The 19,088-nt window shown below is 41.8% G+C and overlaps 2 protein-coding genes across 2 annotated transcripts in view; one reads left to right on the forward strand and one right to left on the reverse strand.

Moving 5' to 3' along the window:
* The first annotated feature begins 266 nt into the window (after positions 1-266).
* LOC139226724 (protein VCF1) lies at positions 267-12,444 on the forward strand. The gene is made up of 3 exons (XM_070857692.1): positions 267-617; positions 7,294-7,405; positions 9,260-12,444. Exons 1-3 carry the CDS (start codon positions 601-603, stop codon positions 9,482-9,484), a joined length of 354 nt encoding a protein of 117 aa, XP_070713793.1. The 5' UTR covers positions 267-600; the 3' UTR covers positions 9,485-12,444.
* A 4,437-nt stretch (positions 12,445-16,881) lies between these two features.
* tepsin (TEPSIN adaptor related protein complex 4 accessory protein) overlaps positions 16,882-19,088 on the reverse strand; it is a 33,938-nt gene continuing 31,731 nt past the window's right edge. The window contains exon 13 of the mRNA XM_070857693.1: positions 16,882-18,430. Within this exon, the coding sequence (XP_070713794.1) occupies positions 17,666-18,430 (765 nt within the window). The 3' untranslated portion in view covers positions 16,882-17,665. The remainder of the gene's footprint in view (positions 18,431-19,088) is intronic.

Here is a 19,088-nt window from a genome sequence, read left to right on the forward strand (position 1 = left end):
AAACAAGGCCATAGAGCGGCGGCGGCGGCGGCGGCCACCCGGTCCGGCAGCGTGGGCAGCGGAGCCTTCCAGAAACATCGCTCTTTGACGCCGGGCCTGACGGGCGCGCATGCGCCCTCTTCCAAGGGCCGAATATCCGGTCCGCTCGCTCTCGGGTCCCCGCACGGAGGAGCGGGGATTGCGGCGCGTGCGCACGGGGATGTAAACAGGAAAGCGAAGGAGTTCCGAGAGACCAGTGGGTCCCGCGGTCAGAGAAAGCGGAGCGGCGAGGGGGAGATCGACAGCCGGAGAGAGAGAGAGAGAGAGAGTAGGGTGACAGACAGACAGCGGGAGGCTACCGGACCCAACCCACAGAGAATTATCCCTGCTGACAGCCTCGACCTTTTTCGGATTCAGTCTTTTTTAAAAAGGAAGGGGCGAGTACTGACTGCGCAGCCGCAGCCTGTGGACCGCGCAGCCGCAGTCGGTGGCAGCCTGTGGACCGCGCAGCCGCAGTCTGTGGGCGGCGCGGCACGTCACTATTAACGCGTCGGAGGGCCGGCTCCGCCCCGCCCCTGGCCCGAGGGCAGCACAGACGCAGCGAGCAGCAGCCCGGGTTAGATGTTATCAGACGGCAGGTGAGTGGTAGCTTGGCTTCCCCCTGGACAAGTCCGCCGCGGGGAGCCCCCCTCTGCGTTTGTTCGGGGCATCGACACCGTGAAAAGGGGGTGGTCACAATAGGGCGGCGGCCGGGGTTGGCCTGTAAAGGTCGACCCACATCGGGACCCCGTTACTTGGGCTGTGGGGGCCCGGGGCTGGAGGAGAGGATGGCGATCCTGGGGCTTATTGCGGTGTGAAGGGGTCCCGAGTGTCCGGGGAGGTGTGCGGCTGAGGCAGCCCCCCCCCCCCCCAAAGCGGCTGCTCCTCCCCATTCTGCAGCAATAACGTGAGCGAGTGAAACGCTGATGTGCCGAGGCCCAATGGCGTAGGCGGCAGCTTGTGTGTTAATGCATGTTTTCAGGCATTTAACTGAAGGCAGGTTTGTACCGATCGATTTCGTGTCATCTTTCGCCTGCCCGGCCTTGTGTTCGGTAATATTGCCTCTGATGGGGATTTGTTAAAGGGACATTGTCCCTTCCCAGCCGTAGATGTATTGTCTGGGTTTCTTTTTCCTTCTCCCCAATATGGTGGCAGCTCATTGTGAATTTGGGTTTGATCGACCTACAGGCTACAAATGGTGTATTTTGGCTTTGTGGTCTTGGGTTGATGCAGCACCGACGGTTTAATACATTGAGAAGTTATACCATTTTTAAAATGATCAGGATCACCTTTTGTGTCCCTGTTGCCAACGGTTTCTAATGTATTTTGCATCATCATTAGTTTCACTTTGTTACTGTTCTTCGAATCAATGGATGACACATTTATTTATCCAGTAATTTGTTTATAGAACCAATAAATTCCCTTCATACTAAATTATCAAATGTGCAAATTAGCTGTGGCTAGGACTTTATTCCTCCGGTTAGAAGGTAAATGCTATTTATCTAGATATGTCATGCCTTTTTTCTGGCAAATTGTTTAGACAGACAGCATACTCCCAAATCAAGACTCAGACCATTTATTATCCTAAGATGATATTTTGGAGGTGCATAACAGTGGGCTTGTTTATCCTTATGAGTAATTACCTAGCTGCTCTTTTTCTCTCTCTCTGATGAGTATCCTCACAGAACAACGGCTAGGTTCCCATAGAAGGTAGAGCTGAGCTTCAGTTAATCTTCTTCATGGACAAGATGTATTAAAGGAACAGGCATATTTGGTACTCCAACAATTATATATTTGATAATCTGGGTTAATGGACAAGTGACTCAAACCCACTGATTGGTACCAATTTAGTATCCCAAAAATCTTATTAAAGTTTGCACTGCAAAATAGTTCATTTGCTCTCTGATGCTACGGTGATTAATTTCTCTCAACAAATCTTGGAGATTCCTGTGATTTTTATCCCCAACCTTTGCTCAACCAACAACTGGTTGAGAGAGTGGTGTTAGAATGCCAGCCTCTCAACCTTTTTCCTCGAGATGCAGATTTAAATTCAGCCCAGAATGAAGGGATGAAAGTGTAAGAACTATGCAGGTATGAGCGAAATGAACCAGTCTGTTCATGGATACAAATCCAAAGCAGATTTGCTTTTAACTTAGCTCACAAGAAGTGGAGTCATTCTGGTGTAGTCATGGGTGTTCTGAAATGAGAGTTTGTGTGCCTGACATTTGGTACCTCATTTCTCAGTGGATAACGGAAGGGTTGAATGTCCTCTGCAATTGAGTTTCATGAATGCCACATGGAAGATGAGACCTACTGTCTTGGCTTCAATATCCAACCTTGGACCTGGTTCTCTAAACTTAAGCATGCTGTATTCTAGTTTATCATTATCCTTGCTAAAATCTTAGTATAATAACTAAATCTTACCACTGGTGTCAGCATCAGGCTTAGCTGCAACACATATCTTAACACATGGTAAAGGTCTGTCTACAATGCACCATAAGTTTTAAATACAGAACATCCTTTTCTTCACCCTTGTCACATTTCTGTTTCCCATCACCAGCAGTGGTTGGAAGCAGTTTTGTTGTGGACTCATCAGCTAAGGGCTAAATTTAGATTTCACAAATTCGCTTTACCTCTACAATGGCCATTTAATCCCATCAGCCTTAGCTGCATTCATAGCTGGGTTCCAGAGATAAAAGTGTGGTCAAGCAATGAATTATTCAGGCAAGTTACCAAAAACATAGATTTTTTGATGTATCTACCTTTAATTTAGAGTTTCAATCCCTCATTGAAATTTTTGGGATAAAGGTTGAAAAGAGATATGTGAAAAGTATGAAATATCCTCCATGCTTATGAATGATTAAATTGAGTGTCTTACATTAAATGCTGCACTTGTACAGTAACACTACTGTATAGAATACAGAATTTCTTATTTGATTCCTTCATTTGTGGGGGAAATGCTGAACTCAACTGCTTGCATGGAGGAGCCTGAACAATGCTTTAGATTTGTAAAATGCCAGTTAGATAGCCTTGAGGAATGATCTCTCATAACTTTCTTGACATGGGGGTTGGTTCTTACAACTATTTTTGTATATACATTCTGTAATATATCTCTATTATAATTTGGAGGATGTAAATGAATGGCTATCTCTAATCTGGATCCATATACCCAGAGTAAAATCCATTGATGGTCAAAGCGCCATAAAATGAAAGACAAAGTTTTTTGGGGAGAGAACCAATGATGGGGTGTGATTGATCTGTGACGGATGCAGAACTCAATTCAGGCAAATTTTGCTTCACCAGACAGGAAGAAATGGATCTGCAGAAGTCTCTGATATATTGCAATACTTGACTGGCTGGGCCAATGATGCAGGAAGTTACCAGTTAGAAATGATTATATGGATATTAGGTGATGAGTTCTGAGGTACAATTGTGTCCTATAAGTGGACTGACCTGATGACTTGTAATAAATATAATTTATGAAGCACACAGGACTACAAGGCTCCTCACTTTACAGTTTATTTGCCTTGTCTCTTTTCAAAATTGACAATCTCCCTGTAACCTGAAAAATTCATCAATGGTATACCCTGTGTATTTAGGAACAGCAGTTGGCCATTCATCCCCTTGAGCCTGTTCCATCATTCAGTTAGATCATGGATGATCTGTATCTTCACTCCATCTACCCGCCTTGGTTCCATAACCCTTAATACCCTTACAAAAATCTCTCGGTTTTAAAATTTTCAATTGACCTAGCCTCAACAGCTTTTGGGGGGGGGGGGGGGGGTGAGAGAGAGAGAGTTCCAGGCTTCCACTACCATTCGTGTGAAGAAATGCTTTCTGCCATCACTCCTAGCTCTAATTTTAAGATTCTGCATTTAATTGTGTATCCACGAGCAATCCTGTTCACAAGCACATGGTAACATAATTTCACAATACCACAGTACGATGGACATGTGTGACACTATAATTAAATGTAGTTCAATAATTAAATTACAAGAGCATGGTTAAAGTGGGATGTGGTATTTTTTATAGTTTTGCCAACACCAATGGAGATAGGATTTTACTGTGCCAATTCGTCAATTTTATTTAGAAGGCGAAAGCTAGTGGTTTTGCCAGTATACAACCCGCCACTGAACCTCGCCCCTTGAGTGATTAATTCATATCGAAGAGCACTGGTGAGATTTACAGGAAAAAGATACTGAAGTTGGATACGAGAAGAAAATTGCAGAACTGTCATATCAATGAGGTTTCGGGCTCCTGCATTTTGTCCAAATAGCTGCATCATTTCCATCATCTAAAATGGTCCCACAAGTTCCAGATTTCAGCAGCATTTTAAGATTGGTACATGTCTCAATAGATTGTTTTGTAGTTTACAGGGATGTGCAGAAATAATAGAGCTGACTGCTTCAGGAAAAGCATAATTTGGCAGCATTATTGCATGAAATGTCAGAAAATGTAACCAAACATTCTTGCAACTGATTTGTGCCATTCTTCAAGTTTTAACAATATTTTGAGAAGGAGACAAAGATTGAAATGTTAAGTAATAAAAATGTGGGCCCAAACTAGTTGGAAAAACAGGAGACAACAAAGTCATTCCAAGTATGTTAGCCAGCCAGACTCAGCACTAGAACATGGGTACAGTATGTACTTTCCAAGTAAGTGATGCAGAATGTTCACTTGTGCCATCTAAGGAAATGCTTTTAAAACCACAGGATCAATCCTATTTGAAGAATTCTAGAGACTTGAGTTAAAGAAAGAACTTGCATTTATATAGCAACTTTCATGGCCTCAGGGCATCCCAGAATGCTTCAGACTATGAAGTATCGTTGAAGTGTAATGAGGAAATGCATCAACCAATTTGCATACAGCAAGCTGACACAAACGGCAATGCAATAATGACCAGATAATCTGTTTCAGGTGTTGGTTGAGGGATAACTATTGGCTAGGACACCTAAGATAATGTCCCTGCTGTTCGAATAGTGCCATCATGGGGCAAACGTGGCCTCGGTTTAACGATTCCTCTGAAAGACAGCATCTCTACAGTGCAACACTCCCTCAGCTATTTTACTGGAATGTCAGTCTGAATAACGTGCTCGAGTCTCTGGAGTGGGGCTTGCACCCACAATCCTCGGCTCAATAACAACTTGCATTTATATAGTGCTTTTAACACAGCAAACATCCCAAGGCACTAAGCAAGACCGTTATCAATAAAAACATTTTTGACACCGAACCATAGAAGGAGATATTAGAACAGATAACCAAAAGCCTGGTCAAAGAGGTGGGCTTTAAGGAGACACAAGTGGAGAGATTTAGGGAGGGAATTGCAGAACTTGGAGCCAAGGCAGCTGAAAGCACGACCGCCAATGGTGGAGCGATTAAAATCGCGGATGTGCAAGAAGCCAGAATTGGAGGAGTGCAGAGATCTCGAAGGCTTGTAGGGCTGGAGGAGTTTACAGAGATAGGGAGGGGCGAGGCCATGGAGGGATTTAAAACGAGGATGAGGATTTGAAAATTTGAGACATTGTCAGACCGGGAGCCAATGTAGGTTAGCAAGCACAGGGGTGATCGGTGAACGAGACTGGGAGCGAGTTAGAAGCAGCAGAGTTTTGGATGAGCACAAGTTTATCTCGGGTGGAAGATGGGAGGCGGGCCATTAGAGCATTGGAATAGCCACGTCTGGAGGTAACAAAGGCATTGGAGACGGGTGATGCTACAGAGGTGGAAATAGGCAGTGTTGATGATGGAGCGGATATATGGTCGGAAGCTCATTTCAAACACCACATGAAGGTTGTGAATGGTCTGGCTCAGCTTCAGACAGTTGCAAAGGATGGAAATGGTAGCTGGGGACTGAGGACAATGGCTTCAGTCTTCCCAATATTTAGTTGGAGAAAATTTCTGCTTATCCAATATTAGATTTCGGATAAGCAGTGTGACAAATCAGAGACGGTGGAGGGGTCCAGAAAGGTGGTGGTGAGATAGAGCTGCATGTCGTCAGCGTACATGTGGAACCTGATGATGTGTTTTCGGATGATATCGCCGAGGGGTAGCATGTAAATGAGAAATAGAAGGGGACATGGATCGATCCTTGGTGGGGGGCTCCAGAGATAATGGTGTTACCATTGAGTTAAGAGAGAGAGTATTTGATTGATTGCGCTGGTACAGAATCTAAACAGGACACTATCATCTTATAGAAAGGAAAAACAACTAGAGATTGTGCAGCAGAACCAAAGAATGCAGCCCAACTAAGACATTTTTCACCAAAGTGGACACTAAGGGAATCAAGGGATATGGAAATAGGGTGGGAAAGTGAAGTTGCGGTGGCAGGTCAGCTATTATCTTTTTGAATGTTAGAGCAGGCTCAAAGGGCCATATGGCCCATTCCTCCTACTTCTTAGGTTCTTAAGAAAAACACATTTTTGAACTGTTCACCCATTCCATTTTCCAGAAACAGTATCCCTCCTTCCTGCAGTCACAGCTAAAACCACTGGTCGGGGGCTAGGTCTCGCTGACTGTGGCAGGATTGGGGGAGGGGCGGATTGTGGTGAGGGCACAAACTCGAGCTTGGCTGAGTTCCAAATTCATACTACCCTTTCTTTTTCACGCGAAGTGTAGTGGAAGCTGGGAACTGGACAATGCTGACTGACCCACTCCGAACACTGGTGACCGAGGTTTCTGAGAGCGAGATGGAGGCAGTCCCAAAAGTCATGTTGGCTAACCTCAAAATAAGAGGGGGGGGGGGGGGGTCATAGCCCTACCCCCCTCCGCGGCTAAAACACATTGCAGTGCCTGGTGTTGTATTGAGCTGTACAAACCAACAATTTAGCCAACATGGTCATCAGTTTTGTATGACACCAACACAGTGGGCATCTCCTTTCATAATGAACTTTCGCACTGAGCTCTGAATAGCTTGCTATTCTCAATCTTTATAATTGTTGAATACAGCTTTAAAATGTTGTACAATTATTATTCAAGGATCATCTTTTGAGAATCTTATGATAAAAACATAAGAACTAGGAACAGGAGAAGGCCATTTGGCCCCTTGAGCCTGCTCTGCCATTCAGTGAGATCATGGCTGATCTACCTCAACTCCATTTGTCTGCACTATCCCCATATCCCTATCCCTTGATAGGCGGTGAACTGAGTGATTGGTTATGCTTAAGGAATTGTATATCTTAATTGGTGTTTGTAGATTTCTAGGTATTTTGTCTGCAGATTTAAATTAAAGTCCTGTTCTCTCTCTTTCCTCTTCCCACCCCCCCCCCCCCCAAATTTCAGGAAGCGAAGGCGGAGCTGTAATGATGAAGAAAACCAACCTGTCCCACCGCCAAAACGTCTCAGCAACAATACTTTGTTGCAGGATCTACCAAGAGACAGCTGGGACTGCGAGGTTAGAAATGAATTGCAAAATTGTAATAAGTAACCTCCTGATAATACCCTTCTGTCAAATAGTCTGCCAAAGCTAACTGTCCAGGATAGGCACTTGACTGAGGTAATGGTTTGTTCCTGTTCCGGAACAGTATCCCAGCATGAATCACTACCTTTAGGAAAAGGGAGGGGGAAGAAGGGGAGAAAGATGAAAATATGCATATCAACAGGACTAAGGACCTCTTAATATCAGAGCAGGAATTGGAACTTGATGTCATGTAACGGAGAACTGCTTTTGTAAACTTAAAAGTCAACTTTTGTCTTTTTTTCTTTAACAACTCTTTTTTTTTAGAAATTTCATAAGGAGATGCCTTTACTAACTGACCTTTTCTCAAAAATGCTGTTTCTGCACAACATGCAATATGTTTTATGTGGCCTTTTTAGTTGTTTAAAAAAACCCGACATGGGTGGAAGCATTAATTATAAAGATTCAGCCCAGAGCTGCCTCAGAAGCTCAATAAGATAGTGGGGGGGGGATTCTTGATATTGGGTGCCTTCATTTAAATTAGTTCCCACATTTCTCGGGGTGGGGAAGGTGGGTTGCAGAAGTTCCTATCATTAACTGACTGCATGATCATAACAAGAAAACAGTGGCCACAGTGCGAGTGAACCTTGCAGCAAGTTCTAGATGGTGCTGTAGTCTTCTAAATACAGTTTGAAAAGACTATCTTAACCATGGAATTTGTATGTGAAATATGATGGTTTGAAGATGTTTTTGTCCCTTTCCTCCACATCAAGGAAACAAATAGGAGGCATTTTGATAATTCAGCTAATATTTTTGTTGAATTTCTTCATCCCTAATATTTTCTCTCCTTGCCTCCTTCCATACCCAAAAGAAGAATGAGGGACAGACTTTCAACTTACTGCATTTGGGTAAATTGGATCGACTGAGCCTAGTGCACAGAGAAAAATTGGGGTAGGAAGGATTGTACACCAATGTTCCCTCTGAAATATTTTGGCCCGCGCGACCCCTTTAATGGGCTGTGTGGGCCATTCAAAATTTGGGATCAAGATCCACCAACGAGAGAGCTGCCTTTTCCAATCCTATAGGAATGGGAAGTTCAAACAGCAGAAGAAACACCCGGGAGCCGGCAATGAAGAGTGGATGATGGAGCAAAGTAGGGGCAATAGCAAGTACACAATAGAGCGGGGAAGGCCTCCAGTATGACTGTCACATGGAGAAGACCATCCTTTTTCAGTACACTAGTCTGCCTGGATTTGGATTGTAATGAATGAGAAGTGGTTTCCCTCCAGTCTACCAAATTTAGCAGAAGTCCGCTTAGGACCCAGGTTCCTGATGGCTCTTTTTTTCCAGCTGTCTTTCCTAATGACTTGTTGCAGTGTAAAGTATAAAGTTATGCCAAAAAGTTAAATGTTTAATTGGTGAATTTGATATTCTTTGACTGTGACATTGCCTCTCCAACTGTGTTTTTAGACTGAAGTTTCTCAGTGTTGAAGGTTACCATTTGTTGGGCTGCTGTCCAGTTCTGAATTTACATGCTGCATTGTTGAACTGGTTATGGGGCAACATGTGAAAGAATGCTGCAGCTATTGACTGATTTTGTACATCCACAAAGGAATACATATACATGCATCATTTTCTCTCTGCTTAAAATATATAGGGATGGTATTGGTATTCAGCTGGAGATGTGGCGTTTCTGGCAATTCGCAACAGCCATATGATGTACCAAGATGCCAGTATATGAAGAAATGTACACATAACTTCTGTGTTTAAAGGTTTCAGCTATGTATATTGTATGTTACAGTTGTATTCCAGAGTTGCTCTCTCACCAGCTAAACTTTCTTCTTTCTGCAGTCCTCGAGCAGTGACAGCAGCAGTATTATCAGCAGTCCTGACAGACCCAACGGACACTTAACAGCTGAAGCCAATTTAAGCCGGACCAAGCCAGGCAACAGCTCGACTATGCTTCAGTTTTCTGATTCCAGTGAACAGTCTGCACAAGGCCCGTACTTCCAAATTAATCAGATCCTGAGGGAGGCACACTTCTATAGCTTGCATCAGCGTGGACACCAAACGTGACCAGAATGTGGGACTGTGTGCCTTCAATGAAGGACAGGGACTGTAAATGTAATCTTTTGCAGTGGATGTTTGTACTTAGATGATTTAAATTGCACAATCTTTTCCTTTTTTGCTCCATTTGGTTAAAAATTTACCATCTCTTCACTCTTTAAATGCCCTTGGACAAATGTAATATCAAAGTTGTGGGGACTATAATAGCAAACTGTAGCCTTGATTGCTTCATTTACCCTGTCTGGCACAATTCTAACTCACTAAATCTGTTTTCTATGGAATTAGCCTGCAAATGAGCAAAGTCCTCCAGTGCTATTGCAACAATAGTTGTTGAAATTGCTTTGTAATGAAGAAACAACAAGAAGGCGTTTATTTTTCATACGCAGTAGGGTCACCTTGGTCGAAGAAGTTTTTTTTGCATTCCACTGCATTTTAAAAAGTGATATGAATCTGAATTACAACCAGATTGAAGGTGTTTTAAAATGACCTGAACTGTACTAGGCTTACAGCAGTTGTCCTGACATTTTACAATCATTTTTTTCTTGAGCCCCTCTAATGTTATAGCTGCAAACTTCCAGTTGTTGTGAATTTGCAACTGTCTTTCAGAGAATGAAGCAGATAGTGGAATTTATATAATTACTGGAGTAAAAACTGGTATCTTGTCTCTGGTGCAGAGTTTCCAGCCATCAGGCTGGTATAAAAGATTTGATCTGAGAACCTGTTTAACCAAAAAATGTCAAGATGGGTTCTGTTAATCCTTGGCTATATAGTTCTTTGTATAGTTCTGGGGTTGCATTGGGTACAGATCATTTTAACCTGTACTAAACCTGAACATGTCCTTAACTGCAAATACAGCTTAAAAATTGTGGCTATAGTTATGAGCAGGTTCCAGATGTCTGTATTTTTCAGCTTTTACATGTAACTGTAATTGATGTGATACTTTCAAATGGCTGTTATGAGCTTCCCTGATGGCTCAGAGTGAATTGTGAGTAGTCGAGCCATACAAACCGTACAGGTTCGAGGTTCGCCCCCTGGCCTGCACTGTTTGTTGGTCTCAGTTGGGACCGCAGTGTGGGTTCTACTGATTATCTTACAACCCGTGCTGGAAATGTGCATGTGGGGACAAGCTCAAGCAAAATACAGCATGAGGTTCAGCTGCAGTGACCCCTATGGTCAACTCTGCTGCTGACAGCTAGGTTATGTACCAGAGGATGTCTTTGGAGCAGTATCCTAGCAAGGAGTCACATCTGCCAGAGGGTGGGGAGGGGAGTGGCAAAAAGAAAAAAAGATTCAAATAACTGTCTTCTATTTTTAGTTATTTATGTGTTGAGATTGGGTAAAAGTGTAACACAGGTATGACACAGTTGATGACATTCCTAATTACTCGTGAAAGCCTCAGGGTGCACATGCCTGACTCTTGATTTGGAATGGGACTGGGAATTTGTTCTTCGTCAGGGATTTTTTAAATTTGTTCTAGAGTCTGAGAATTTATTTTATTTGTAAGCCTATAGTTACCAAGTTTAACCTTCAGAAGTGAGTACAAAATTATTGTAACCATTTACATTCAATAAAATTAATGAGATCATTTGAAATACAATCAAGAATACAGTGATGTGGAAGTCCACAGTACATGAACAGTAGCTTTCATCAAATCTTGGGTACTAAGTAGCCATGAGGTCAGGTATTGATATCCAAGACTTGTGTGTGTGCTTTTTTTTTCTTGCCTACAACCCAATCTTTTTATATGCCACTTGCACTGAAGATCAGGTTCAGTTTGGAGAAATGTATCCAGAATTTTAAGGTATTCGATTCTGGACATCTTGCTCTTAAGTTGTCAATTCCTGGATTGCGGAAGCAGCTTGACTCTGCTAAAATGTGTCTGTTAATTATAACCAGTGGTTTACTGATAAATAAGTTCATCAATTTGTCCTTTTAGGGTTGATGGATGGATTCTACGGTCTAATTGCACTCTCTTATTCAATAAATCACTGATCAATTTAAATCTGGAACACTTGACTTTACATTTGAGCTGCCATTTATCTACAAACTACTACATATGTTGACGGATAACAGAGGAGTTGAGCTTCTGGTCTACAGGTAAAATGCTGTATTGATAATTATTTTCAGGTTATGCAAGTTAGAGTTTCTTCTCATGGCAGAACTTGGATATCGCAGTATCTCAATTGTCTTTTTGAACATCTATTACAACAAACAACTTGTTGAGATCCACAATTGCAATCGATGTATGTATTTTCAGGGACTATTCGAAATGCTGCACAACATTGCATCACTCATATTCTGGTTCTTTGCCTGCAGTTCCTTTCAATTATGTCAGGTAGTTGCCAAGTGGACGCCACACAGCAAGAAAGTAAATTGTACAGCAAATAATTCTATTAAAAATAAATTAAGAGCTGTTTCACTTGCTGTATTTAAAATGGTTAGGAGTGGCACTTAATCCTAGCTCAGTCATTACATAGATAGGCCATCAATGGAGCTCAGTAGAACAGTATGTCTGGAGGGCCACAGGTGAAGAGGAAGCTGACTATTCCGAATACTGTGCATTTGGAGCTTCAAACATGGAATTTTCAACTGATGACAACAGTTCCTGTTGGGTAGCGAGGCAGAAACATTGCAATAACCTGGTTTGTTTACACCAGCCACTTTATGATTCTTGAATCTCAACCAATGTTGAACTAGTGGGCTTAGTTTGGGGATTTTATTGTATTTGTTTGCCCTCAACCAACATACCAGTAAGTGGGTTTGCACAGTTTAGAGTTCAAATTCAGTGTTCTGAATTTAAAATGAATCTGTGACATTTAAGCTGTAGCAAAGATCATGGCTGTTCAAGATCTCGAGCATATTGTCAAAGCCAAAATGCACCTGTTTCTTGCAGAAGATGCAAGTTTCTTTTTCAGAGAAATCCATTTCTTGCTTTCAACAATTTTGAAATAAAATTTATTTTACCTAAATTTCTGATGACTCAGTCTTTGATTTCAGAGTTATTGAAAGCACTATCTGTTTTATGATGCCCTTTTTCACTGTGTTTAGCTTTGAGATGCTTTGGTTCTGTACTATTTGGAAACATAATTCAGACTGGTAGCAAAGTGATTATTGTGCTTACTTCATATTCTTTTTCATAGAATGGTTACAGCACAGAAGGTGGCCATTCGGCAAGTTTGAGTTCTGACAGAATGCAGTAGTCTTTAGCTACATTTGAATATATAATCAAATGTTAGCCAAGGTATTTTGAGACTAGGGAGATTAAAATGTGCTTTTGTAATATCAAAAATTTGGCTTCACAGATAATAAATCTTGGATTTGATGTCCTGGAGGAAAACGATTAACTCTGCTCTGTTCTTGACATGGGCCAGACTGGCACTAAACCAAGATGGTGGTTCTCTTACAGGAAGAAGGAAAAGAAAATCAGATTGGTAAATGTTACCTAGGTGGTGCTTTGTGCACCTTGGTAGCTGGCCGAGGAGCCTAATTAAACATCTGAAAGCTATGGTGTGATGTCAGATGGATTGAAGAATTACAGGCATAACTTGGGTATGAAAATTACATAAATACTAATGTTGACATGTTTGGAAATTAAATTGAGAGTTTAGGGATCTTCGTGCATTGTCCTCTCTGGATATGTGTTTGAATGTAGTCCAGCCTGAGATCGCATTCTTTGATTGTAAGGACGTAGTTTGAATCATTAACACAGTTGCCATTCATAGTTGACCCAAAGACTGACACGAACTAAGTTACATGTAGGCAATGCAGATAGCTGGTTTAGAAAATGAAGATGTAAGAGCTACTCTTGTGAAGTTCAGTTTAAGGCCTGTTAATTGATGTAAACAGAGCTTTGTCTATGCTCCATTTGATCCTAACTGACTACCAAAAGTTGGAAAATGTTCCCTCCTTCACCATGAACTGTACAAATATTATACGGTAAAAGGGGGACAAAAGTTGCAGAATTCTAGAGCTTTTATATTTTGAAGTAACAAGCAGAATAAAATGATCTCGCAACAGTCAAAAAGATTAATGCTTGATTGATAAGTAGCTTCCTTTGAAATGCACCTGCAATAAAGCTGTAATACAAAGCGTAATATTACAGGGAAGAAAAAATGTTTGAAATAAAATTGTATGTATGTACAATGGGTATAAGACTTTATCTGCACACTGCTCTATGATAAGTAGTGGAATTTGAGAGAAAACCGGAGATAATTTGTGAAAAGGACCACGAGTCCAATGAATTTGTTTTTTGAAGTTAATGTCTGGCTTACAGTAACCAAAAATTGAGAGGAGTACTTGAACATTTACCTGCCACCCCCAAAGCCTCTAATTATCAGCCTAGATGATTTTTGATTTAGCCCCTGGCTTAATGTTGGTTGCCAATGCTGGGATTCAATATTGTTCCATCTCGGCAAGAAAAGCCTTATAGTATATGGGACTATTCTCAATGCAGTGTCTAAGTGATAAAGCTTTAATACCATATAATCCTACTATAATCTCACTGATGCTATGAAGATTTGGATAGCCTGTTCTCCAAATAGCATTACTTTGTTCTCTCTCACTGGATAATGAGAAGGAATGCTGCTGCATGTTAACACCAGCAACTGGCAGAAAAGATGTATGGACAGTATTGTTGAGGAACAGCAAAGATCAACAGTAGTACAGATGAGTGACAAAGTGGGAGAGAAATGATGAAATAGCAAACAAAAATCAAATGAGATATAAAGACTTACATTTCTATAGCACCTTTCATGACCACAGGACATCCCAAAACACTTTACAGCCAATGAAGTACTTTTTTTTTGCAAGTAGGAAACTCAGCAGCCAATTTGTGCACAGCAAGCTCCCACAAACATCAATGTGATAATGAACAGATAATCTTTTTAGTGATATTGAGGGATAAATATTGGCCAGGACACAAGGAATAACTCACCTGCTCTTTGAAATAGTGCCATGGGATCTTTTATGTCCACCTGACTGGGAAGACCTCATCCGAAGGATGGCACCTCCGACAGTGCATCACCCCCTCAGTACTGCAGTGGAGTGTCGACCTAAATTATTGTGCTCAAGTCTTTGGAGTGGGATTTGAGCTCACAACCTTCTGACTTGCAGGTGACGATGCTACCAACTTAGCCACAGCTGATAAGTTGAAGCAATGTGTTTTTTTTAAAAATGCTACTGAAAAATATTTTTTTTTAAAAGCGGTGAAGACAGTGGTGTCAAAATTAGTGTCCTAAGCTCCAGTGCAGTTTTATCTTACGAGAAGCCAATTTGCGCTCCGCAAGCTCCCACAAACATCAATGTGATAATGACCAGATAATCTGTTTTTAGTGATGTTGAGGGATAAATATTGGCCAGGACACCACTGCCATTCTCAAACTTTGATACAGGCACAATGGAGGGCTTTACACTTCATCCAGTATAACAGGGACACATACTATAAATTTCTGGAGCAGCTATTTTTATGTATTCCTGATTGGCTTGTTGAAAGATTGTGAGATCTGGGCTTGTCAGGAGTGGAATGCAGATATGTGGGACTGAAAGATTAGTGTGCACAGATAATACTAAGGATTGTTGCACCACAGCCTCTACACGACACTATAACGGATCACCACATTTGATCTTTATTAGAAACAAGCAACTTTACTGTATCTTCACTTCCATGTCTCCCATGAGTCCTCATCACTAATTTCCATGAGATACACCTCTTACAGCCCAGCTCCTGACCATTCAGCTATCTTTCCTGACTCTTCAACTGTCTTCTGTCTGCCCAAAGCGTAGTGACATCTCTTTTCGCAGACATGTATCTCATTTCAAAACTACTGTCATCAACCCCTCCTTAAAACCGAACATTGATTACTCCATTCACTCCAAACTGAGCATCAAATCTCACTTCATAGTCTCATTATCAATACCACCTATTTCTATTTCTGCAAGATTGCCTTCGTCCATTCCTACTTCAATCTCAGCAACATTGAAACTCATCAATGTCACCCTTGGGCTTAACCTTTCCAACATTTTACTCAATCCTATTCAGTCCCACCCTATACAAACCGCCAACTCATCAAAAACTCCAATGCCCTTGTCCTAGCCCTTATTTAGTCCTGCTCCTCCATCACCCCCATCCTCCACTGGCTCCCCAATGCACTGATTTGAAAATAATCGTCCTTGTTTGCCAAATCCAACATCGACAACCTCCTTGCATCAAAGCTCATAGCCTTGGATCTTCTGACTTCAGGCTACTGTGCATCTTCCCATTCCTCTGCCCCACTATCATTGGCAGTGCCAACAACAACAACTTGCATTATATAGCGTCTTTACCATTGTAAAATATTCCAAGGTGCTTCACAGGAGCGTAATCACAGAAAAATTAACACTCAGGCAAATAAGGAGATATTAAAACAGCTTAGTCAAAGGGGTAAGTTTTAAGGAGTGTCTTAAAGGAGGAAAGAGAGGCGGAGAGGTTTAGGGAGGAAATTCCAGAGCTTGGGGCCTAGACAGCTGAAGGTACGGCTGCCAATGGTGAGGAAAATTATTTTGGGGATGTGCAAGAGGCCAGAATTGGAGAAAGACAGAGCTCTAGGAGGCTGGAGAAGGTTACAGAGATAGGGAGGGCGAAGTACACTGTAACATTTGAACACAAAGATGAGGATTTTAAATTCGAGGCATTGGTGGACCGGAAGCCAGTGTCGGTCAGCGAGTGCAGGGGTAATGACTGAATGGGACTTGGTGCGAGTTAGGAAATGGGTAGTAGTATTTCAGCAAGCTAAACATCTGATGCATTAATTCACACATTACATAAATGAACTAGCAGCACACCGGAAGAAATGAGGTTTCACAATTTAGTTCAAAATTTACTCCAAAACCCCTTGCCTTGCCTTAGCTCTCGCCACTGTCAAAAACCTCCATAAGACATCTCTTTTTGGTCACCTCCCCAGACTTTTGTAACTTCTGGTCAGTGTCTGTTTCTCCACCCCACCCCTCCCTCACCTTCGTGAAGCACCTTGTATCATTTTGATATATCAATGATGCCGCAAACATGCAAGCTATTGCATTAGAGTTGCTTTTGATCCCTGAACATATAGAATTGTTTGGCATGCACGAAAATAAAAATAAAAGGAACTGACAATACTGTATCAGCTTTTAACAGATTGACAGGCTTATGTCGCTCAAATCAAATGTCAGTTCAAAAAGGAAAACGTGCCCCTCAAAGGAAAGATGTGGTCGGCAGTTCTGTAATGGCAAAATTTAGCAACATATTAATTAGCATTCTTTCTCTTATGTGCATTCTCCAAAAACTCAGATTCAGAGTTTCACCATTCAAGGCAATTACATTTGATCTTTGGCTGTGACATTTCACAGGCACAGAATTTGGTGCAAAGTACAACAGCTGTGAAACAGGAAAGTAGGATACAGCCACTTTCAATGCAACATTAAAAATGGTACTTTTATTAATCAGCAGCATTTGTGATACAGTGAAACCATTTTTGGTTAACTTGATTAGGCAGACACCTGTTATAAGCAGTCTTCAGAATTGAGAATTTTTTCATTTTCACACACCTGCATTAAGCAGCTAACCAACATGATGACGACAGTTAGCAAAATGACAAGTTGGCAGCACAATTAAATAACTGAAACCTGCACCGTACTGTTTTTGTTTTATCGCTTTTATCATATATTCTTTCAAAGCAAGCTTTGGTTGTTATATGATGTGATGTGAAACTAAGTATATATATATATATATATATTAAATTCTTTCCAATTTCATTAATATAAGATAGCAATTTGCATACCAGAAACATATTGTTCCTAAAGTATGCTGTGGAAGAATGTATGACATGCAATTAAATATTTACTAACAAATTGAATGTTAAACAGCCACCTTAAATGCAGTCACATTTAAAATTGCCATTGTGGTTGGTTCAAAGGCACAAAATTCATCATTTGGATTCAATGGTGACTCAACTTAAGCAACCAGTTTTGTTCTCAAGTTGGCTGCTTGATAGTGTTCTGTGTGTCTCTAACATCACAGTATCCAAATACCAGATTCTGAAATCAGGATTTTAATTAGCAGATAAGGCATAGTTCTGTTTACCTTTGTGTTTGGGCAAGAATAGAAACTAAAATAAGTTGAGTGTGAAAGTGCAGTACTGGTTTCACTTTGGTTCATTGCTGAGTTGACACAAGAACTCAGACACTGCGTGAAGAAGAGGCTGTGTTAAGAAATGAAAATACAGATGGTTGGTTACGTTCGGAGTCGGTCTGTCCCAGGTCACTGTGCAGAATCTTCACCTCAGTGATGCTGCATGTTTTATTCTGTTCTACTAATGTGTGCATTTCTCCAGATGATCCTCGGTTGAGACAGGGCTTCAGAAATGGAGCGGGAGCTTCATGTGGCACAAGAACCATGTCGGCAAACAGACACAGTTTACTGCCTGTTGTGTCCTCAGAAGCCGTGCTCTGGCACTGCGTGGGATGTAGCTTGGGTTCTTCAGTTATTCTGCTATGTTGCTCACAATGGAAATTTTGCTCAGTTGTAGAAGGGAATGTGCCTGGGTTTACAGGTGTTTCTGAGCATGGGTCACTTTTTTCAGTGTCCACCGCACAGGATAAAATGTCAGTCGCTTTTTCTGTGTGTTGACTTTTAACCTCTGATGCTGAAAGAGATGGGAATACTGGCCCTTGGTTTTCCTGGGAGACTGAGGTTCCTTGTGATAGCGGAGTTAAACACAATGATGATCCCTGTTTTTTCTCTGTTGGTAAAATCTTCTCTGACCCAGGACGAAATTGCAATGGTTGAATCAACGTTTTCCCTTTCAGCCCTGAAGTGAAGCCCATTAAAGGTGTTTCAGCATTACATGACAAAGTGTCACTGGAAATAGACAGAGTGATTTCCGATGTTGAACCCTGAGTTACTGGCTTACTCCCATTGAAAGCCTGAAACTGCCTCAGAATCTTAAAAAAAAAATGAACAAAATGTTAATGTTATCTGTATGTTTTGATGCTACCTTGGCACCACTTCTGGTGTGCACTGCTGGGATTTTCCACCTCACCCCACTCCCACCACCACACTGCCAGGAGTTACCCCATGCAAATATTGACAGATTCTTTAAAAAAAACACGGACCTTTTTCTTTCACTCCTATTTTTTCTTAACTACCCTTCTCCTCGCTGGGGTACAGTTCTACGGGCACATCTTGTCCTCTGTTACCTAGCCCAAGCTGTTAATGTGTGAAGCTGGACATTAAAGCCCCAAAGTTTTTTCGATCGGCATTCTGGCAGTTACGTCGGGTTTGTGCCCGACAGTGTACTCCAGCGCTGATCCCACCAGCTCAGTAGGAGGGCACCTCATTAGCAAGGAACAGTAGATGCCAGCAACACTTCGGGCACACCTGTGGTGCCCACCTGCCCTATGCTCATGGAGATTCTGGCATGATTTTGTCTAGGGTCCCCCCCGACAATGTTCCTATCAGCCACCTCAGCAAAGGTTCGCCTAGCTCCAACCACCATTACGGAAGAACTTACATTTATATTGCACTGTTGAAAGTGTGCACGACATCTCAAAGCACTTCATAACCAATGAATTAGTTTTGAAGTGTAGTCACTGTTATGCA

The sequence above is a fragment of the Pristiophorus japonicus genome, chromosome 16 (assembly GCF_044704955.1).
Source record: "Pristiophorus japonicus isolate sPriJap1 chromosome 16, sPriJap1.hap1, whole genome shotgun sequence".
Classification (NCBI taxonomy): domain Eukaryota; kingdom Metazoa; phylum Chordata; class Chondrichthyes; family Pristiophoridae; genus Pristiophorus; species Pristiophorus japonicus.

What these genes read in the sequence shown, in the direction of transcription:
- LOC139226724 (XM_070857692.1), top strand. An exon ending in GAGACAGCTGGGACTGCGAG is followed by an intron (nt 7,406 to 9,259) that starts GTTAGAAATGAA and finishes TTCTTTCTGCAG; the next exon opens with TCCTCGAGCAGTGACAGCAG.